Raw genomic sequence first — 19,576 nt, forward strand, 5'->3', positions numbered from 1 at the left:
TGGTGTTAAGGAGGCGTTAATTAAGACAAGGTTAATTAAGTTATAGTTAATTAAAGCACTCGAATCCACGTCCTTGCGCTGTGGCATAATGCTTAAGCATCGCGCGGTGGTCGCAATGCTTTCGCATTCACCCACGTAGCGATAACTAAGTGCCCTCGAATTTTTTTGTAGACTGGTATATGGACACGCGGCGTATAGCAAGCGAGCAAACACGGAAAGCGCGAGCGTGTATATTTTGATCGGAAAAGCTGGATCGCGCTTTTGATTGGCTGACGCCAGCTGCTGATTGCACTTCAGCGACCAAGATGGAGGAAAAGTGTACACGGCCGTGTTCGCGAATTGCAGGAGGAACCACGTATCCGTGCATATCGCAAGCGCACGCTCAGCATTTCGTGCAGGGCGTGATATATACTGCGGAACAGGGGCCCTCCGTGCACCATATGAGAGGCGAGCGCGGGCAGAAACGCGGCGCTCCTCATAAGCGTCTCGCGTGCAGTGCCTGCTCTGCCGCGTCATGGTTCAGAGGCGAAGACGGCGGCTCGCGCCAGCGCTCTCCTCTTCCATTATTTCGGACTACGCGGCGTTGCTTCCTCCAACGTCATTGTCGGCGGCGGCCGGCGCTTCCTCCACGCACCGTGGCAGGGCCGAAGGTGATTCTGCTGCGTTTACAGGAAGCCGTTTGGCTTAGCTCCCGCGAGTATTACACACTCTCCGCCGCTTGGGGAGAGGGAAACAACTGCCGCGCAGACCCGTACACGCCGGTTCGCATGCATACGCTAGACACCGCGGTGCCGTTCGCCAACATGTCGTTCTTTTCTTTTCATTTTTTTTTTGTCAGGCAGCATTACGCCTCTTTCTCATGCGCGAAGGAAGCTCGCGCGCAAGTGCGTGTACCGGCGCGAGAAACACTGCTCCGCCGTCGGGTTTTCTAGTTGCCTGTGCAAACCGCCGCTCGGTTTTCGAAGAATAGTGCGGGGGGAAAACGGAGACGGTCGAAACCAGGTCGCGGCGCGCAGTCGACAGGCATGACCGTCGGCCTGTTTGTTGCTAAACCGGGAAAGCACCTGTAGCTCCACGTGTAACTGTGAAGGCGACGAAAGGGGGTGAGCTGCCGTCCTGTAGTGCACGGCCATGCAGTTCGGATATGTGACGTTATGCTCCAGATGGTTATTTATAATACATACCGGAAACTGCTTGCCAGGGACACGTACTCAAGGCGTCTTTTTTTCTTCTTTTTTCTTGCGCAGAGAAGGATCCTTTCGATGCGACGACTTTTTATGTGGAAAGCATCTCCATCGCATGCAGGCTAGATGTACCGTATAAGACCATCTTTTTTTTTTTTTTTTTGTGAGGCCAATGTCACGGAAATGGGAGCTGGCCAGGCATGTACGCTTCCTCGGCGCGCTTAGAGAAATTCGCTTAGAGCTTTCACGGCGCCTCGTGAAGCCTAGATGTAGCTTAATCAGATATCAATCAACAAATCGATCAAGTGTGTGTGTGCGCGCGCGTGTGTGTGCGTGTGTGTACGCGTGCGTGCGTGTGAATTATAGCGTTAAAATAAAACTTCTCTGTGTACATTGCAACAGCCGACAGACTACGACGGTATGTCTGGCATTTGTCTTCACAAAATGGCGTGTATGGAAGAGGGTGCATGCTGCACGCTGGTGCCTAATTATATATATATTTTTTGCTGTGATTAAAACAAGAGCAGCCCGATGGAAAAAGTTAATAGCCGGGCCTGTATGCAGCGAAATAAGTTTTTACGCTAGAACTGTTCGTAAGAGTCAATCGTTATGAGGGACTTTATAGGAAGCTTTAGAAATGGCGCACCCAAACGTCTCAGCGTATACCCAATTCCTCATGCCGTGATTGCTTGCTTTTTGTACTTCCTTTGCGTTATTTTGCACGTATACTTGTGTTCTTTTGTGCATCCGGTGGTTTACATCACTTATAACTTTGGAGGCGCAAAACCTAAATTTCCTTATAGTAATCGACGGTCATGAGCACCACTTACGAACGTGAAACTGGTTTTCACGAGCATATATTCTACGTGGCCAGCACCACTTGAACACTGAAATCTTGGGCAGCGACGCACTTGGTGTTCTCGTTATAACGAGGAAAAAAAGAAGAAGCATGATGGTTTCCCGATTGCACCATCACTTAGGTGCGAACCAAGCTAGTATTACATTACGGCTTTCCCATGGGGAACTCCCGTGCCTATTCCGTGTGAGTTTCTTTCTTCCCACCGGGGGCTTATAACTACTTGTAATTCATTGCTTGTGCCTTATATAGTAAAGCTATAGTAAGTTTCGTTTCGTATCGCGTCTCAGTTGCCTTTTCTATAGAAAGTGAAGCTCGTTTAAAGCAAAGTCGTTCGAATTAGCGCGCTTTATTGCTTCCTTATAATGTAGTAGCGCTGACCTTGCAAAAGAAAAGTACGTTTGCAGCCTCTGATAGAAATAGCTAAAATATAGAACGAGCCCTGGAATGTTATAAGGCTATCGCGAAAGACCACGCCAACATTCCGATGTCGTGGCAACCGTCCGTCTGGCTAAATGCACTTCTTAAAGGCGCTTTCGCATCTTAGATATGTGGTTTTGTCTTTCAATTATTCACCACGAAAATTGACGTTGAGATGCCACACCTTGTGGATGTCGGTGGCAAGCGGGGACCGAATTCACAAAACCTTGTGTTAGCAAGGTTTTTTTTTTCTTGCAATTTATTGGCCGTTTTTAAGAATAAGTCAAACATCACGGTTAGCTGGAAACTCATCTTGCAGACAGTTTTTTAGCGTAAGAACTCCTTTTTTCTGAATACGGGTTCATTTTACTTGCAAGCGTGTATATACATCTACACGTTGCTCCTATGACTTGCTGATTCATCCATGGTATCTCGTCGATATATAAACAACGGTTTCACGGCGCGATATAAAACGCATTCAACGATTTTGGAAGACGGTATGATTTTTTTTTACATCCATGTACTTCGAATTTCACAAATGCATTATACTATGCCGGAACTTGCGTGGATCACAAATAAAATAGTCAGAGGTTACTTAGCTAAACAAAACTTTCCTGTCCGCAGTATAAAAAAATGTATATTCATCGTTTATCAAATATATCATTTTTTAAAACTCTTGCATAAAGCTAATATACCCCATCCCCGAGCCGAACCAAGAACCCTGTAACCGCTGGCTTCTTGCCCATTTCTTCGAAGAGGGAGAGCGCAATTATTTGAGGAAGAAACTAGCAGGCAAGCCACAATAATAGGCAGAAGACAAACAAACAAACGTACAAAAATAAGATGGTGGTCTTCACTGTGAGATAATGATGCTGTGACAGCAAATGAGTTCAGATACGAAGGAATCGCTGAAGTCGTTAAATCGAATAGTTGTCCATTTTACCCTTTTCTTTTTTTTTTAAGGTGGAACGCTGGATAAAGATAAGAAAGAAGAGCGCGTGCGAGCACTGACAGCGCATGAGTTTCTGATTGCTTTTATTTTCCTTTTTTTATCATATTGCCACCCGGTTCGTGGCCTATCCCCCCACGGTGTGTTTGTGCCACAAACAAGAAATCATCATCATCACAATAATAATAATAATAATAATAATAATAATAATAATAATAATAATAATAATAATAATAATAATAATAATAATAATAATAATAATAATAATAATAATAATAATAACAACAACAACAACAATAATAATAATAATAATCGTCGTCGTCGTCATCCTCATCATAGTCGTCATTATCATTTGTTCTACCATTGGAGCGTGTGCCAGAGAACAGGCTGGCCCTTTTGTTACACCAGTTCAGGCCTCGCCTCGTAAAGCCGCTGAACCGAGTAAGTGGCGCGTCGTTGTTCGCGGTTTTCTTGTTCCATCTGAAGCTAACCATGCACTGCACACCATGCGCACCATGCATTTTAACTGGGATTGGTCTTTTATACGGACGCTCCTTGGGAGTGATAAAAAGCGTCGGGTGATTGTGGCAGCGGAATCGCATCAGTCACACAGCTGCCAGCGTTCATATAGGATGTTAGTGAGGATACAAAAGCGGCTGTTCTTGCAATAATATTCACTCGACCATCGCGTTATTCTAGCAGTATTTCAATAAAACGCTTTCGCAACCACATGCATTCAAAAGTGGTCTCATTAACCAAGTAGTAAGCCACAGCACCTCGAATAATGGACGAAACTTAATCGAAAAGGACACCTACGACCCCCCTACTTTCGCCTTTGTAATTCATCGACGTATAATGCGACGTATTCGATCATTATCACGAAAATATTTGTAATTGCTGCCCCTGAATTAGGCTAGGCAGTGCAGAGGCGCTCACATGCAGGTGTTTCTTTGTTGCAGGTGATTGAGATCTTCTGCCATTCCGCCGTTATGGCTAACGGCCAGAGCCTAGAACAGCGGCAGCGGCAGCATGGCATCCAGACTCTCCGCACGGAGGACAGCGTTATGTCAACACACAGCGACGAAGGCGAACACACTGGCGATCGGAACGGTACTGGCAACGGCGCCGACGGCTTTGGCGGGCCATGGTCTGCTTCTGTGCTGGTCTTCCACGCCGAGCTGCCTTCGACCACTGTCTTTCCTGGGCTACCGTTTCCATCCTGCCTACGCTTCCGTTTCGTAGACGAACCTGGCAAGACCTTCGACCTCATCACCACCGCTCTTCATACAAAGCGGGCTCGACTCATGCAGTCTCCGAATCAGCGATGTTGGAACGTGTACGTCCGAGAGACCGGGGAGATCGCCACAGCCAAGCCGCACGCTGTTGCCGAAGACGACGACGACGACGACGACGATGACGATGACGACAACGACGACGACGACGATACACTGCGGCACGCGAGGGACGCCAAGAACGACGCCAACGCAGGTGACAGCATGTGGCGCAGTGTCCGTAACGAGGTTTCCCGCGGCCCGTGCCATCTCGGTGGACCGCGCCATACGAGTGGTCAGCATCGAGGAGCCCTGAATGACGGCTGCGAGTTCCTCGGCGGCCGCAGCTGCTGGTGCACGGATATCCACGCGGCATATGACGTCCGCTGTACATGATACCAAAGGCGTTGAAGAGCCGCTTTAACGGCACCTCACCATGGGCTCGTTTACCTCGTCGACGCCTCAGGTACAAAGTCGAACTACAGAGGTACCATAAGTTTCCGCAGGAGGGCGCTTACGTCAACTTAGCCGTATGAATCCGCTTTGCCAAGATGTACCAGGCTCTAAATCACGGACGTATTCTAGTTGACGCATATGGAGCCAAGTCATCGACAAAGATGCTCCGACATTTCTAAATTTATAGTTTAGGGAAGGCTGACAATTTTATGTAGACTAATAAATGATATTTTTCGTGCGCAAAAGGTGGTGGTAATGATGACATGCTTATTTCAAAACGATGTAATTCATTGAACACAATCGGAGCAGTTGGAGACTGGGTTAGAGGAATGAGGCGCAATATATAAAGATTGCGAGATTCTCTCCTAAGGAAAAAACACAGGGATTTCACACAAACGTGCGTACATGCACAGATACATTAAACGAGCAGCCCTGTATGATGGTAAGGCCACTGTCATGCCTTACTCCCTACACTATGGGGAGACATTTAGCACTGCTTACAAGCCTGGTAGGCTGTCTATTGGAGAGTTTTACAATTTTACTGGACCACTGTAATGCTGCATTTCAACCACCCGCTTGGAACTTCGTCTAAGGTTACCCATAACCTGGCCCTTTTTTTCACCTTGTATAAGCTAGCTGATTATTTTAGTTCGTCAGAGACACTGAGGAAATATTACGGATTTCGCATAACGCATGAAAGTAGGAAGAAACCAAGGGTTCAGTAAATATTTGCACCGATAACTAAGCTAGAAACGTTAAAGTTTCGACACGATTACAGCTAATATGTCGCCCCTGTTCAGTAAATATGAACTCGGTGTTAGGTAGAGTTCTCTCGGATATTGAGGAATATTGCGCAATACATTTGCGGGCACGTAATTATTGATTGCTTTACAAGACCCATAATTAACTGACGCTTTTGAAACTTTGGCCACAAGTCACCCATAAGATGCCCCATATTCTCTGGAAATGTCAACTACGAGGCACGTTGGAGTTCTTTCGGCACATAGGGAAAACTTCCTGCATGCTTCATGGAATAAGCCTGTAAAGGTGGCTACTGTAAGTGATTTTAGAGACAGGCTGGGGTTAACCTACACAGTTTAAACTTTTTAATGCGACAGCAATTATATGGACACTCCAGGCGCATTCCGCAGCCGTCGTAGCCGCGACGTTTCGTATAAAGTCTAAGTGCGATAACATCGCGGCCGCGAGACGTACGCTTTGCGGGCGATAGAAAGCGCGCGAGGGTGAGCCTAAAGATCTTACATCAGCTCCCGGCAGCGGTATAGCAGTACGGAGGGGCTTTAGGTGAGCCGAGGATGGTGGCATCGATATCGCGCGCGCAAGGGAAGAAGGCGGGGAGGAAGCTCGCCGTCTTCCATTGCGCGCAAGGTACCTTAGGGTGGTGGGAATTTGGACGGGGCGGGATGGGGGGGCGGGGGGGGGGGGGTGTTTTACTCCGGCTACAGCTGCATGTGCCGCGACTGGGCCAACGCCTCTTAGATATCACAAGGCGTGTGCATTTCCATTCATGAAGACGTGCTACCTTGCTCGATTGCCATGGAATCTAATGGGGATGCTCCCGAGCAAGCCGCGGTGATATTGGCGTCACTGCTTTCATCGCGCCGGGTTGGCAATAAAAAATTTGGTCCAGAAAGCATGACGTCATAAAACAGAGTGCACATCTGGTATCTAGGATGCGTTGACTGAGCATGGCCGCACGGGCCCTATCTTGAAAGCGATCTGCGATGGGATTCAAAGTCAGTACTGGCCGAGGGCTGATAGCTTCGGGTGCTCTGTGTTCTCGACGCTTAGTTCGTGTTGAAGCGAGAGGCAGTACGAAGTTCAATTCGCTAGCTGCTGTACCCACGCTTCAGTTCCCTAACATTGATAATCACACTGGGCTGCGTGGAGATGAGCAAGTGGTACAATGCCTACGCATACTTGGACAACCACCAGATGAGCTTCTGCGTTACTTTTCTTTTTCGTAGATCACCCATAAAACTATTCCTACTTCAACGAAACGCCGACAACGCATCTCAGCTAGTTGTAGAGGATACCTGGTAAGCCAACGACACTCCTCGCATACTTCTTGAAAGTAGGAAAAAGAGTATTCAGTAATTATTTTCAAAGCACCTAACGAACGTCCAAACTTCAAATTTTTGGTACGTGTAACATCATCCATAATCAGGCATTTATTTTCTCCTTCTTTCTCCTTCTTTCGCTCTCCCAGGGCAGCCAGAAAACTTTTTAATTAAAAAGTGTTTTTCCGAGTGTGAAAGAAGATCGCGAATACAGGCAAAGTGCCTCGAACGGCAAGTCGCGTGGCAATATTGCGTGTATTCGCGGGCTTCTTTCACGCTCGAAAAAAAGCCTTCTACGTATACCACGTAATGAGCAACAGAAAGGTGTATCAGGAATTTTTCATGTTGCTCTACAATTTTCTCGTTGACATTCTTCACTTAATTATAATAATAGAGAAGTTGATTAATTAATTCAAACGAATAATCTAATTAGGCAGAACCAGAAAGAAGTAGTCTGAGTATCTCCAAGCGACGGCAAACAAGGCCAATATAACGTAAAACCATTCCAATCTGTTTTTATTCCAAATCGGTCATTAGCCCTCTTATATACGTCAAAATGGCTGGGGCTCTGCCCATATAGGTGTGGCGCCCGCCCATATGAGCTGGACCCGAACCATTCTGGCTATAATGGCCGATTTGGAATAAAAAGAGATTGGAATAGTTTTACGTTATAAGGCCCCAACATTACCTTGGTTAGTCGATCTACGTGGCATTCGCATATTATTAAAGTATGGCTCAAGTTACGTGAAACACCCTGTAGACTGATTGCGTTTATGGCGTTTTCAAACCCCGCGACCTGCTGGTACCTTAGAATTCATTGATTGAAGAAATTTCTGGCAGGTTTTTTAATTCATTTTAATTTAATTTAAAGAAATTTTTAATTCTCAAAGTGTGACCCGATGTACAGACATACTCATCGGGCTATTGACGAGTGTGCGGTAAGCCTTTGCTGCTTTCTGGATTTCTGCTTTCTGGAGCTGTTTGAATGTGTTGGCGTCGCATGGGGTGGAGCGACAAGGGAAGTGCTTTACTTCGCTCCGTGAGGTATAGTTACGTGAGGTCACCACATACAAGGACGTCGGAGAACCACTGTGTAGTCTTTGGTTGCAGAAATATAGCTACAGAAAGCGCAACTCCTTGGCTGCGCAAATTTGTCATGGGCATCTCTAGCCACGGGGACCCGTGTATATGGTTCAGAAAGAGCAGCGGCGTCTGTGGATTGTGAACGTGAATTGGGAGAACTTCTCGCCATCTGATCGCTTGGTACTGTAAGCTGAAACTTAAGCGTGCTCACGTAACGTCAGTTCAATGAAACCCCGAAACACCTGCAAGTGCCAATCGTGAGCGTAATTCCGTCAGCAACCGATGTCGTTCTCACCCATATCAGATCAGCTATAACAGAGTTTTAGCAGAATTTTTACCGGCATTTGAGACGCAGACATACAGGTTTGCGTTAGCTCTTTTGTATACGAGTACGATAGCGTGGCTCAACACAGCAATCAGTATATGGTCAGTAATAGAACATGAAACAGAAACTTCCTGCTTCAGCCCCGCGCCTCTTTGCCTTGTAAAGCAGTATAAGGTACGTGCAATAGACATCGCATAGAAAGAATGCGACGGCTTTTTCTGGCAACAGAATTTCAGCAAAACTGGTATAGGTGCATCGGAGAGGACGGAGCTATCGCAAAATCGAACAAAAAAATTGTTTTATTTTTATCACCTTGCGGCTTATAACGACATGGTGTTATTACAAACACAATCTTTTATTTGGGGACAAAAGCTGAACATAACAAACTAGTAGCGTATATTGTATCTACACATAAGTTTGGATGGCTTTCCAATTCAAGAAACCCATTCACGCCGTTACGATTGTATCACTGTATTTTGAACTGCTCATTGTTGCTAAGCAACAGCCATAGGTGAACTACAGGGAGAGAAATTCGATAAGGGCACATCCGTGAGACGAGTGTTTGTTAATACACAGATGATCTTCGAGGCCGATTGTATAGAGACTCAAACATGCGCGCACGTATCGCACTGAGTGCTCCGTCCGGACCAAGCAAGAACTTCCGCCATGTCTAGTCGAGTCGCTCCTACACGTCTCACAAAATTATTTTCAGCTTAGAAGACGCCACGTCATACCGAGTAGACCATGCAAGCACAGAAGCAACCACTATCAACTCAACTGCGACCGAGCGTACAGTGCAACGCACTGCATTCGCGTAAGCCAGTATGGCGGCGAAGTTAGACAGCTCATATTGATAGCGGCACTGCGCACGCATATAATGTATATATTAGAGGGGATTTCTTAAAACATAACATTTATTATAAATAAATGAGAGCACGAAGAGTACCTTGCGCAACCAGCCTGAATAATACATACATACATACATACATACATACATACATACATACATACATACATACATACATACATACATACATACATGCATACGTACACACACACACACACACATATATATATATATATATATATATATATATATATATATAGAGAGAGAGAGAGAGAGAGAGAGAGAGAGAAAGAAGATAGGAACGAAGAAACAAGGGACTTACAATATTAATGAAATAGATGCGAGTAGGAAAGAAAGTTTTGCATGACAAAGTTAAGAACCAGGGCGGACATGGTGGTCACCGTAGAAGAAGACGGAGAAGTTCAGTGTCACGGGTTTTCTTCGTCATTCGAAACGCGTGCACCCGCCGCACGTGCGCTTCCTTTGTTTCACTCAAGGAGCGTTCCAGAGGCTTACGTCGTCCCGCTGCCACCAGTTCGTTCGTGCGCCTTTCTGGTATAAGGTAGGTATAACGTTATTATTACATCCTTTCCGCTCTTTCGCCGCCACTTTCAGGCATACGGCCTTGTTAGTGTGTCCAAGGCACATATTACATACTTGGCGAGGACCAAACAGGCTGGCTTTGTGCCTCGCTCGAAAGCGCGAAGCCTGCCTGAAGTGAATCTGCTCTCAAACATCAGTGGTACTGGAAGAAGTACGTTTACGGGTCCTATTTCTTCTGAATTGATGCTGGCTTTTTATTAGGCATGTCTCTCTAGTTTTAGAGCTCGAAATTTCAAAGTGACGCTGTACTAGTGCGTCGTCGAGTGAAGGCGCCGTGTGGCGCCGTGTACCGGACACAAACGAAACGCGCGGAACTGTAGCGCGAGGAAGGAATCTAGTTCCACGCGCTTATCGTTTGCGTTCATGTATTTCCAGCGCTAACTTGAAGAGAGACACAGGAAGAAGCGAAGCAGACGGGGCGAAACCTCATCCCGTCTACTTCGTTCGTTTCTTTGCGTACATGTCTTCAAGCTTGCGCCGGAAATATGTGAATGAATATGCTCTAGCAACCAACGAGCCCGATTCACCGCCATGGCACTTATCGTGCCGCGCCACTTGAGCGTACAGGATACAGAAACGGGGAGCGTGTACGCTGCCGCGCTGTCCCTTATCTTTGTCGAGTCCGCAGTTATACGCCACGAAATTGACCGCCGTATTTGAAGGCTGAACTGAACGTTGGAACTGATATCAACCGTGTAACACGCGTCTCCCTTAAAGCTCACTCACACTAGGCCGACCCGACACCGATTTCGCTCTGCCGACTGTCGGCGACAGCGTTTTTTAACTTCGTGTCGGCGCCTCTAGAGCTGTCACGCCGTACCGAAGCCGACAATCTGCCGGCGGTCGACGGAGAGTTAGGCGTCGGTACAGTGTGACAGAGGCGCTGATACGAAGGTAAAAAACGCGGTCGCCGACAGTCGGCAGACCGAAATCGGTGTTAAGTCGGCCTAGTGTGAGTGAGCCTTTATATGATCTGAGTGTCGTGGCGAACGGACTCTGAGCAAGCGAATTCTGCGAACCACATTTCAAGCGGCACCGGGCTTCGCTCTTAGACGTCCAATATTAGATGCAAATGTGGCGCACAGGTTTGGTGAAACTTGTTCACCTTTTGAATGATAGCAGTTCATGTAGAAAAAAAAAAGAATGAAAGAAAGAACGCTCTCGCCATGTTTAGAAATCCTTGCTGCAAACACTTAGTTCACTTTCTGATTGGGGTACCACTTCAGGGGTCCCAATCGCAACACCGTTTTATACGTTAGCTCCATACACAATTGGTGAACCTGAATCCAGAATTGGCCCTGACGTTTGACCGTTCACCGTGGACTATCCCTCACCTTTTACCACACAATACAAAGTGCGTTCAAATAAATAATACGCCGTAGATACTACTGCACGAACCGGCTACTTCTGTCTTTTTTTGGGCATGAATCTTCGTCCTAGTAACGTTTCTTGCAGCGTAAGCACACTTTACAAAAACTGGCTTGGAATCCATAGAAGTTCGACAAGGCCAATGGAAATATAGGTAGCTTCCAATTGTAAGGTAGAATTGCGTCCGTTCTCTATTTCCTTTAGTTCGCATTTATCCCCACACTACAGCTGCTGTTACCACTTTCCCTTGGTCTCGAGCATACGGCTCGTTGCACGTGAAAAGTCGTCATGCGACAGCAATGATGGAATAAGGAAGTGAATGCATACGAACTTTCTAAATCTAACGTAGCTCTAAGCAATAAGACGCACTGTAATAAAATTTCTTTTCCATGTTTCAGGCAAGGAAGGCCGAACCATTGTTGCAGATATGCACCGTCAGCAAGCGAGGCATCAATTCAATGCACACTCGCAACATAAACGAAGTAGACCGCTGCCGGCATTAAACAACCAGCCCGAAAACAAAGGACGTCGGAACGGGACCGAGTACGTTTTCGGGGAGAAACTTATATCCTCGCCGGCTACAGTACCAACGCCCTTGGTTCACCTACGGCCTTCGCATTACGCTGACTTCCCGGATCTATTGTTTTCACTCGGCCAGCATGGCTCCGCCGTCGGACAACGTGGAAGCACCTCCGGAGCGATGAACCCGACCGAGTACGTCGAGAACGGCGAGCCCGAGACGCAAGTCATACGCGATGTCTACGACTGCGGCATCGAGATCACCCAGCCGTTGGAGCACTCTTCGTCCCCGCAGTGTTCGGAGGAAGAAGGAAGCACTGTGGATGAGTCTGGCTCCAATGCCTACGATGCGACCCTGCACGTGATGAACACAAAGGACCACCATTACGGGCAACAGGACCAGGCAGCCACTGGCAGCACTGAGGGCTGCAATAAGGAGCAGCTGGGCCCATATGACACCAAGGAAAAGATGCTGGATGGGGCTCCAACACGCCTGTTGTGGTTGCGGCACAATGTCAGTGTTCCCGAGACACTCAACACGCCTGAAAACCTCGGTGGACAAAGCCGTCACTGCGCTCAGCTTAGCCAAGATCTACACAGCGTCCATCAGCTGTTTGGGCGACCGCAACCACGCGTGTTGTCGGCGACCACAACCGCGTGCGTGGGAGTCACGCTGACGCCTCCGGACGATGGGCCCCTCTGTCTGGTCAGTGGGACAGGAACCGAGTCGACGGTGGAGCGGTTTGACTGCGTGTGTTGTCACAAACCGTTACGCGTGTCCCTCTTCATTTCCGAGCAAGCCGTCGCGTGTTTCAACGAGTACCGCCAGGTCGCCAGTCACAGGAAGCGTACAGCCACGCGAAATGGCAAGGAAGTCTGTTTGATCGGTAGTATGGCCATCCGTCGGTCGCCAGTCGGCGACGTCCGGGTTCATCGCGGCCAACGCAAGAGAACAATGCGGACGTCACCCTCGGCGGTAACTAGACTGGCGACCAGGCCGTTCTTCAACACGACCATCACCTATACGACCTCGGCAAGTTCTCCGTTCGCGCGTGTGAGAAAAGCCTGGACGCCGCCAGCACAGAGCAGGTAGCTCTGAGAAACGGCAGCCAGCGAGCGGTTTTGACATCCGAAGCCGTCTGGTGCTGCTTTGATGCTGTGCGTCATGATGACTGACGTGGGGCAGAGTCAAACTCGGCAATTTTATTTGTATTTACATTTTTTTTCGACAAAACGAAGCTAATTCGTCTTCGGCCATCTGTGTGTAATTAAATATTGAAGTGCACATGTGTGTCCTTTTGGTCATGAATGTATTCTTTTGACCTGCAGCTTGGACGAATTAACGCGACAGCTCACTTCTGCTCAAGTGCTGTTGCGGCGGCCATCTGACAAGAGTTTCTTGAAGACTGAGTTAAAACATGCTTATTCCGATTTTTGTTGGCGCATTTGTTGCTTAATGTCCCCATGCGCTTTTTTTTTACATAGTTAAACCATAAACACGTCTCGAAGTTAGAGCCTCGTGGCACAAGGGAACGCAAAAATGAAACCACCTTGAAGTCATTATGCTTGAAATATTTTTTGAAAGAGAAACCCTACTAATATCAATAAAACGTAGAGACGGCGTTTGTATACGCCTCTATTCTCAAATACATAGTCGTCCTTTCATTACTCTGTTAGACAAGAAGAATGAATGGGTGCTGCATGCCCATGTGCGCGGTGTAATCCCCAAAGGAAAGATGGAATAGCCCGTTCCTTGCTGATACGATTATCATTCAAATTTTGAAAGAGCGTCAGGTAATTACGCCCTTTACAAAATATTTCCTAAACAAGCGCTCTAAACCGTTATATGGCCATTATCAGCTATATTTCCCAGTGCCACGAGCGAATTCAACGTCACACCGAGTTTACATTCGGTGAAAACAGAGGGTTATGTTAGGTTAAATGTGAAGCGAAACGTCAGCGTTGATGGCTTGATTATGTGTTTTGCAAATAACTACTTAACCGTCTTTTTACGCTGTATACGACGTTCGTAGTCAGTTCCCCCGGTGTATTTGGTGAATTAATTGGGTCACATTGTTTATAGTGTGGGAAAATAAGGGGCATGTTATGGTAATGTGCAGGCGACATACAAAGTTCAGAACACGCCAATCGCATCTGCAAGATTCTGCGTTCCGAGCTCTTCACTCCTTCATCAAAAATTTTATCAAGTGCTCGAATGCGTTGTGCGGCTGTTATCCGCTGTGTTTATCAATGTCCCGAAAGGACTCTACGTCACAACGTGCTTACATTTGGTGAAATTTTGGGACGTGTTACGTGCAATGTGCGGTGAACGCTGGCGTTTCCAAATTAATAAGTAGCTTTCCAAATAATTAGTGAACTGTCGTTTTCTCCCAATTTCCATGCGTCATGTAAAGCGCCTGTGGTGTCCTCGATACATAAGCGAGTCACCTTGCTTATCGTTCGTGGTTGTAGAGGGAAAGTTATCGGTGATGTGCAGGCCAAGTTCAAAGTGTATTTTTCAGTTACAGCATAAGTATTTAGCCCGTCGTCCGTGGATGACTATAAGCTACTGACATCAAATTCGGTTTATGGAGGAACATTATGGCCGGTATGCATGCGAAGTTAGAAGCATGTGGGTGAAGTACAGCCTTGTCTGAAAATTCCATAAACAAAAGTAAGAAGAGCTGGGCGATTCGGTGCAATGACACGATGAGGCAGCTTTAAGACGAACTCAAAAAAGAATAATCAAATAGCAATTGGGTGCTCAAACGCGTTATAGCGAGCGGGAAACAGTGCCTACGTGTCAGTCACACGCGGGAAACGTTTAAAAGTACGTGGTTTCTTACAAGCGATTAAAAATTACAATGCGTATGCTCAAAAAAAAAAAAAAAAAAAAGCGTCGCTGGAAATTGGGTCACTATTCCACAGGGTCGCAGAAGTCTGCTGTCCTTTTTTTTTAATTGCGGAAAAATTAGCCTGCGGACTTTAGTGATTCCTTCGGCGGAGTCGTTTTCAATTAACGACGCGTGAAATAGGCGTGAAATACCCGTGTATGAACGTTATTGCTACTCATCAGACTAGGCAGCGCTATCGGCTCATGAAGTAACTGTTTAATTAGTTACCTTTATCAGTAATGGAAACATCGTCACTTACGTACGGAGGTCTATGCGAGTTGTGCTGTTTGTTATGTGGCTTGTTTTATGCGCCCCGCGGTGGACATTACATGTCTGAACGATTCCACTCAGCAAGCACGTAATTAACAGGAGCTTGCTAATTATGCCTGCAACAACAATTTTGGAACACGTTGTAATGCGAAATTGAAGCTACTTAGTACGCAGCTCATACCAATTCGCTAGCAAACTCTTACCTTGCGCCCCTTTCGCGAAACGTGTCCTGAAGATATGCGGCGTGTTGGATTGGTGCTATATATAACAATTATCGTGAGTGCATTTCTCGCGTTAACTACTAATGCGGCTACAGCGTATTAAGGTTCTGGCAGTGCCAAGAATAATGCTAGTTTCTTAGTATGCACGCCATCTGTTCGGCAGCCTGCATATCATTCCACAACCTACTCCTAGCAATCATGTATTTTAGGATGTAGTTTTCTGAGGAACTTATGTTGATTTGCTTGATTTCAGTTTATTTAATTTGGGACCTCTTGTAACCTGTAGATAAAGAAGACACACACACACACACACACACACACACACACACACACACACACACACACACACACACACACACACATGCCATCTTTGTCACATTGCCTTCGTCATTTCGTCGGCGTCATTCTTTCTTTTTCTCGTTATCTCATTGCCGTCACTGCATCATCGTCATACCGTCGTCGTCATGCCGTCGTCGTCATGCCTTCATGCTCAGGGCCGACCTTGGCGAGCGAGTGTCATAGCAAAGTGGGCCAAAAGTAGCCAAAGCAACGGAAGTTTCACAATGACCATGCATTACGGATTCTAAATGAGCGTGCTTTCAGCAATACGGTGCGTCGCTACACTGCTTGAATGCTAATCGCATTACCTCCGACAGTCATCGTCAGATGGGTTCTGCTGGAACTTTTCTTTCTGTTTTTATTCATGCGCAAACGCTTTTCTCTCCTCATTATCTTCGCTTTCTCCCTCTCTCTTCTCTTATCCCAACGCTTATTAGCATGCTGGAATATCGTAATTAGCTAAGCTTTACCCCACAGCCTATCTCTTATAATACATCTTTATCTCCTCTCCTGGGAACCCTGCCAGAATAACTGCAACATTTGCAACACTTCGGATAAAGAAGAAGCTTGCTGTCACTAGCTTGTCTGTGTCGGACTTTTTTCATTCCTTTTAAGTTACGACATATTGCCACACTTACGTGGTTATTTTTTTCGATGGTAACCGTACTTCAGTAGATTACTACTTATTGATTCATTATGGCTAGGCGCGAGACACACACACTGTATTCAAAAATTTTTGGATGGTGTCGCGCCTATTCTGTAGCTATGGAGTCTTGTCTAATAATATTGCGCGCACGAGGCGAATAGTGTTGTGCATTATCGAATGTATGCGAGCTGTAGTGACCTGCTCAAGCTGATCTAGAGAGCTGAAAAGATGGCAAGAGCCAGCGAAGCCCTGGACTAGGGGCCTCGACCATTAGCGATTATTCTGGTTACTCTTTCAATAAAGTTTATATATCCTATCATATCATATCCTATCCTATCTAGAATGTTCTGCGCATAATGTATAAATAGCGGGTGGAGTTGACCCTTGAGATGAGATTTCGAATGATTGCGCTCGCCGATATCGCTGTGCTTGGAAATTTGTTCGTCTAAGTGGCCACAAGTTCGTCCAATAAGATATTAAGCTTTTACCTCAAGCTTCACCATCGCTATACAGCGTGACAATATATATATATATATATATATATATATATATTTGGCAGCCAAAGAAGGAACGACACGAATAAGCGTGACGATAAGCATAATTCTTTTTTACGGCCCGTTTGTGCCCTCATTGACTCGCGCGCCACGCTTCCGCACTCATCTTCTCCTTCAGCGTATTTTCCATTTCCTCCCAAAATACGGCGGCTGATGTGTCCACCACTGTGTGAGACAGTTACCGTGGTTTTCTTCTGTTTGTAGCCACTTCCTCCGACGACGGTCGAGCAGGACCTGAAGGAGTGACGATACAGAACACCCACTAGTTGACCACGGTTGACAACATGGTGTGCGCGAAGCTGCAGCACTTCCCGCAGCTCAAAAACTCTGTGGACTACGCAGTTCGGCTGGTCGTGTTCATCAAGAGCTGTGCGGTGGCCGCATTTTATAGGTCGACCCCGGCGTCGCGTGCCAAGAGTGGGGCGGCCGACTGCAGGAAGGTCGCGACGTGGACGCGGTCACGGAAAGCCGACTGGTTACGACTTGCTCCGGCGGGGTTAGGTTCACCGTTTCACGGGGTCTGGAGATGGCAGAGATAGAGTCTGAAATAACCTGGCCGGTTTGCGGCACGCGGCTTAGGCGGTCTCTGCAGGTAAACGTTGACGTGCCCCAAGACCTATGCGAGCTAATAAGGCGGGCGTCATCCAGTGCCGAAACTACGTCGGTGAATACACCTTGCTTCGGCATAACCACTCGCTTCCAGCAGTGAAACTTTTCTTTCTTATAAGTCAAAAAAAGACTTCGTGCTTGTGGGGCACTTTTCAGCGTGAGAAATGACGGCTGCGCGTTACACGGTATCAAAGTCGCGGTGTTTCGTAACACGTTCTTGAGGATTAAGTTATTATGTTGAGTATGTGAACTGCGCTTACCCTTGCACGCCAATTTTGGGAACACATTTATGTATACTGCGCGGCTCTCATATGGAATATGTAGCCTGTTAGCTGTTAACCCAACACTCTATACAATCGAAGTGCGATATGTATATATGTTGTCTACGCAGTAAACCGATTTACTTCAAGGAATCGTGGTTCCTTCCAGCAGTAACTTTGTTCTGAGAGGTGCAGTCTCCTCTTTTTGATTCCCCTAATAGAAAGCAGAATTTCTAGAACTTCGTGGCCTATCGACTTCATGCCAGATTCCTTTTGGAGATGTGGTCGCACGAAGAGCTCAAAGTAAAAAAAAAAGTTTCGTGTTTCGTGTTTCGTACGCGGGCATGTATGAGTGTGAAGCATCACTAAACTGCCGCCCGTACTAGCTCTAATCCTAGAGATATATTCATGATCTCAACTGAACGACGCTGAAAGTTGATTCAAGTCTTTCCATTCAGCCGTACGCGTACAAGGTGACCACTTTCCCAAGATGACCATCTGGGTATTGATGACTATGTCTATAGCAGCTTGCTGCAATGCACGAATTCGAGGCAAAAGCTAAGGCCTGTGCGATCCATACAAGCCATAAAATATTTGAGGCACAGCCAGGAGAAGAGCGAAATGTTAATTGATTAGTTCTTCGTTCAGGAGATAAGGGGTGACCAGGAACGAGCGGCAGAGAGAACGGTGAACAAGCCGACGCAACGCAACGCTTGATACATCGCTTTATGTGATTTTCACTCAAGATGTTAAGCTCACGCCGCGCTCGGAATGTAGAATACGAATATCCATGGCTACGGGAGATTATTATCTCATCCCTTATTTAACTCTTTGTTACTGCCTCCACCCTCAGACTTCGATGGTGTCGCGAATGTCCCGTTTCACATTTCATTGCTTCATTATCTGTTCTTTCTCTCAGATCGGCCTGACATCTGTAAATGTCAGCTTGTATGTGTAGCCGGCCAGAATGTGGGTAGGTTTCTTGCGCAGATGCCCATCCGCCCACGGAATCATAGCATCGAACTAGAAGCATCGCTCTAATTAATTCACTGAGGTAAGTTTATGCTTTGTAGTGCTGCTTTCTGAATTTAGTCGGTACTACGTAAAGCTAGTACAACCGCGACACCACAATACTCTGAAGGAAGATCGGCGAGACAAGTGAAAAACACAGCGTGCACTGCGACCAATCATGATGTGTAATGTCACACGCAACATACTAGACAAGGTGCGTATGGTGGATGACGCAGTTGAGTTCACATTTCTTGAGGGTACTTCACTGTTTCTCTAAGACGGCGACTTTAACTACTTGAACTGTGTTATAGCGTGCTTCTGCCGAGCCCCTTTAACAGTAGACGTGGATGTACTGTACATTTGTATATGTGTGCGCTGAGGCGATATATATCGATGCTTCCCAATGCGCAAGCCGCCCCCGCATTTCTGAGTCCGGGCAAGTCTGAACGTGCACCTTGCTAACGGAGGTTATGGTACAGTTTCGGTAATTTGGTTCCCGCTAGACGACGACCCATCAGCGTCAAAGTTAGCTAAATCAGTACCCGTATGCGTCTCTGCGTTTCTCTTTGTCCATTACGTCTATTGACCTTTGATGATGCCACATCTAGCGAGCATGGCTTTCTACTGCCGCTCGCAGCGCCATGGCGATCTGTTCCACTCCATTCCACCACAGGCCACAAGATGAAAGAAGACGAAAAAAAAAAAAACCCTTCGAGTCAAGCCAATAACCACCCGATTCTTGGCCAATTCCCCACTGTGGGTATGTGCCACGGCCACTCAGGACAACAACAACAACAACAACGACAAGAC

At 46.7% G+C, this 19,576-nt stretch overlaps 2 protein-coding genes across 2 annotated transcripts; both read left to right on the forward strand.

The window, feature by feature from the left end:
- Positions 1-336: 336 nt before the first annotated feature.
- Positions 337-5,375, forward strand: LOC129387573 (uncharacterized). Its single transcript, XM_055076653.2, has 2 exons — positions 337-1,103; positions 4,369-5,375. Exon 2 carries the CDS (start codon positions 4,399-4,401, stop codon positions 5,074-5,076), a length of 678 nt encoding a protein of 225 aa, XP_054932628.2. The 5' UTR covers positions 337-1,103; positions 4,369-4,398; the 3' UTR covers positions 5,077-5,375.
- Positions 5,376-9,942: 4,567 nt separating this feature from the next.
- LOC126541315 (uncharacterized) lies at positions 9,943-13,247 on the forward strand. Its single transcript, XM_072286265.1, has 2 exons — positions 9,943-10,034; positions 11,842-13,247. The coding sequence occupies exon 2, from the start codon at positions 11,871-11,873 to the stop codon at positions 13,053-13,055; it is 1,185 nt and encodes a 394-aa protein (XP_072142366.1). The 5' UTR covers positions 9,943-10,034; positions 11,842-11,870; the 3' UTR covers positions 13,056-13,247.
- Positions 13,248-19,576: the final 6,329 nt, after the last annotated feature.

Source organism: Dermacentor andersoni, chromosome 2 (assembly GCF_023375885.2).
Source record: "Dermacentor andersoni chromosome 2, qqDerAnde1_hic_scaffold, whole genome shotgun sequence".
Taxonomy (NCBI): domain Eukaryota; kingdom Metazoa; phylum Arthropoda; class Arachnida; order Ixodida; family Ixodidae; genus Dermacentor; species Dermacentor andersoni.

Bases quoted from the DNA above. Each gene is read 5' to 3' on its own strand.
- LOC129387573 (XM_055076653.2), top strand. From the start codon at position 4,399: ATGGCTAACGGCCAGAGCCTAGAACAGCGGCAGCGGCAGCATGGCATC.
- LOC126541315 (XM_072286265.1), top strand. From the start codon at position 11,871: ATGCACCGTCAGCAAGCGAGGCATCAATTCAATGCACACTCGCAACAT.